Consider the following 2,545-nt stretch of genomic DNA (forward strand, 5'->3'; position numbering starts at 1 on the left):
GTTTCAATTCTGAACCTGGCTAACGGTGATGGGTTTTCTCACCAAAGGACACAGGACGATGTTTCAAGAAGACGTTCTTAGAAAACAGAAAATGGCCTTGGTGAGAAAAGGCCCGGAGAGTCGTGCTGAGGGACTGTCCGCCCCCTCGAGGCAGGCCTCATGCTCTGAGAGGCAAGGCCTGTCCTGCCAGAGTGCCCTTGGGGAACCTTCCCCAGCCACCCTACAGCCCTGCGCCTGCTCCTGCAGACTTCAGGCAAACATTTCAGAGGAACACGGCTCGAGCCCCTCCAGGACTCCCAAACTGCCGTGGTGACCGCGGCCTGCTCCAGGGGCAGGGAGGCATGGAAAGGCCGCCTCCACACGGGATGGACCTACAGGGAGGGGACGTGGAGGAACAGCAGCTTTTGATACTCTTGTTTCATAAAGGGGCCTAAGGTTTCCTAGCAATGCTTTCTGACTTACCCCCACCCCCGTGTGTGTGTGTACGTATGTATGTCCTGACCCCCCCCTCACCCCCCAATTGCCTCTGAACCAATACTGGCTCTGCCTGCTGTGACAAGGACATGAGTGAGATCTGTCAGAGCCGGAATCTGACGAGCTGTCTTGCTTTTCCAGTTCTCACAAGTTCGCTGCCTGGAACAGGGGACCTGTCTACCAATGCCTGGCGCTCTGTTAGCGGGGAAGCCTGGCACTGCCCAACCCTGGCAGCTTCCCACCGTGCCCGGGTCCTGGCTTGCTCAGATCTCACAATCCTGGCTACTGGTGCGAACTGTCAGACACTCAGCTACTGAATTGAAAGGCTGGTGGTTTGAATCTGCCCGAATGCCTGTGGGTCTCTCTCTGCGAGGGCCACCATCACTGACCACCCTAGGTAGCCCGGTTCCAGTCTGCACAGAGGGGTCACCTCAGTGGTAACTGGTTTGGTTCTAAACCGGTCAAGTCAGTCCACCCTACCCCACCCCTGAACGAGAAGCACTGAGGCCGAGGGCGGGGGCATCTGTGTGGAACTCAGGAGGGGCCACCTGGCAGCTGTTCAGGGACGTCCCCAGCTTCTCGATGCTCTCTGTCAGCTCCTCCTGCTTCGAGTCGCTCAGCTGCGTCCCCTTGTGCAGCATCCTTTTTTTCTGCTGGACGGTGACGCTCTCCTCACTGACCTGGGTGATCTTCTCAATTAGCTGGTGAGCAGAAGGGGGAGGGGGATGAAGCCACACGACCGTGGGAGGAAGGGATGGCCACCTCCACTTGCGCCCCCATCTCAGCAGACCCCCGCCTCACCAGCTGGCACACGTGGTGGGGAAGGCTGAGAAGGAGGGTGCCGGCCCCCCGTCCAGGAGGCATGTCCTGGGTCAGAGACTAGGGCTAAGAATCCCAGGTCCCTGGGGTGTCGTGTGTGTGTGTCCCAGGCTCAGCAGGCCAGTGGCAGTCGTCCCTAACACCGAGTCTGTCCGTCACACAAGGTCGGGTTTGCCTTCTCTGTGTGTCGGTGAGAAGGACCTCTGAAAGGGTCACACTCAGGCCCGTCCTCACCGCCCTCCTTCCTCCAGAGAAGGACTGTGGCCCACACGCCCGTGCGGGGAGACAGCCTCTTTTCTCACTGTTAGTGAAGGCTAAATGTGGGTGTCCGGCGACCAGAAAGAGAACTGGGTGGTTTCGTTTGATTTTTCACGGAAACATTTCAAGGGAGTTTAACTGGCTTTTGCTGTAAAAGCCAGGAAATCCCATGAAAGCAAAACAACTCTTCATGGTGTAGCAACAGTGTGAAAAGCTGTGTGTCACCACCCAAACACAAGCATATGCTCCCTGGGTCTGGAGTCCCAGCGCCCCGAGGGAGGGCACGAAGAGCCTCATGGCGGGGAAGCTGACGCACCTGCTGGTCGGTGATGAGCTTGTCCTGGAATGGCTTGGCTCGTCCGTAGGTGGCCTTGATCACTTGGTTTCTGAAATTCTCCAGCTGCAGACAAAGGGGAGGTGACAAGGTCAGGGTGGCTGTTGGAACCAACAAGCCTGGGCACCTCATTTCCAACACGAGTATGTGTATGCGTGCGGTGGGGGGGTCTGGGAAGAAAAATCAGAAGGGTCTGCCTGCTTTTAATGGTTACCACATGCTACGAACATCTCTCCCTGGAAGTGGTGGTACCCACAGAAGGATGAGAACAGCAGGTCTTAATGACTTGCAGACCGGCCTATCTAACCCAACAGACACATGTGGTCAGAACACACACACATGTCTCAAGTCCCCAGAAGAGGCGCTTGCTGTCACTGAGCCAATGGGAAGCCTGTGGCTGGGAGCACTTTTCCATAATTGCGTGGGTGGCACCAGACTGTGAAATAAATACTGAGGCTGTCAGTCTAAGTAAACGGTGTATACAGCGAGGGTGTCCACGAGGGGAGAAGACTGCTCCCCCTTCTGCCATCCTGCTCCGGGACAGTAAGTGGGATAAAGACTGTAACCCTAGAGCCCGGAACAGCACCTGGCACAAAGGCGGCACTTGGACCCTACAGCCTGGAACAGGGCCTGGCACAGAGGAGGCGCTCAGATCCTACA

General features: G+C 57.0%; 1 protein-coding gene across 1 annotated transcript in view; it reads right to left on the reverse strand.

The window, feature by feature from the left end:
• FHAD1 (forkhead associated phosphopeptide binding domain 1) overlaps positions 1-2,545 on the reverse strand; it is a 169,433-nt gene that overhangs the window by 83,315 nt on the left and 83,573 nt on the right. Inside the window, exons 10-11 of the mRNA XM_045298951.1 lie at positions 1,868-1,951; positions 1,023-1,175 (exon numbers count right to left, since the gene is read on the reverse strand). Of these exons, the coding sequence (XP_045154886.1) occupies positions 1,023-1,175; positions 1,868-1,951 (237 nt within the window). The remainder of the gene's footprint in view (positions 1-1,022; positions 1,176-1,867; positions 1,952-2,545) is intronic.

This window comes from Echinops telfairi, unplaced genomic scaffold (assembly GCF_000313985.2).
Source record: "Echinops telfairi isolate 266 unplaced genomic scaffold, ASM31398v2 ScPeMD7_7457;HRSCAF=8495, whole genome shotgun sequence".
NCBI classification, from domain to species: domain Eukaryota; kingdom Metazoa; phylum Chordata; class Mammalia; order Afrosoricida; family Tenrecidae; genus Echinops; species Echinops telfairi.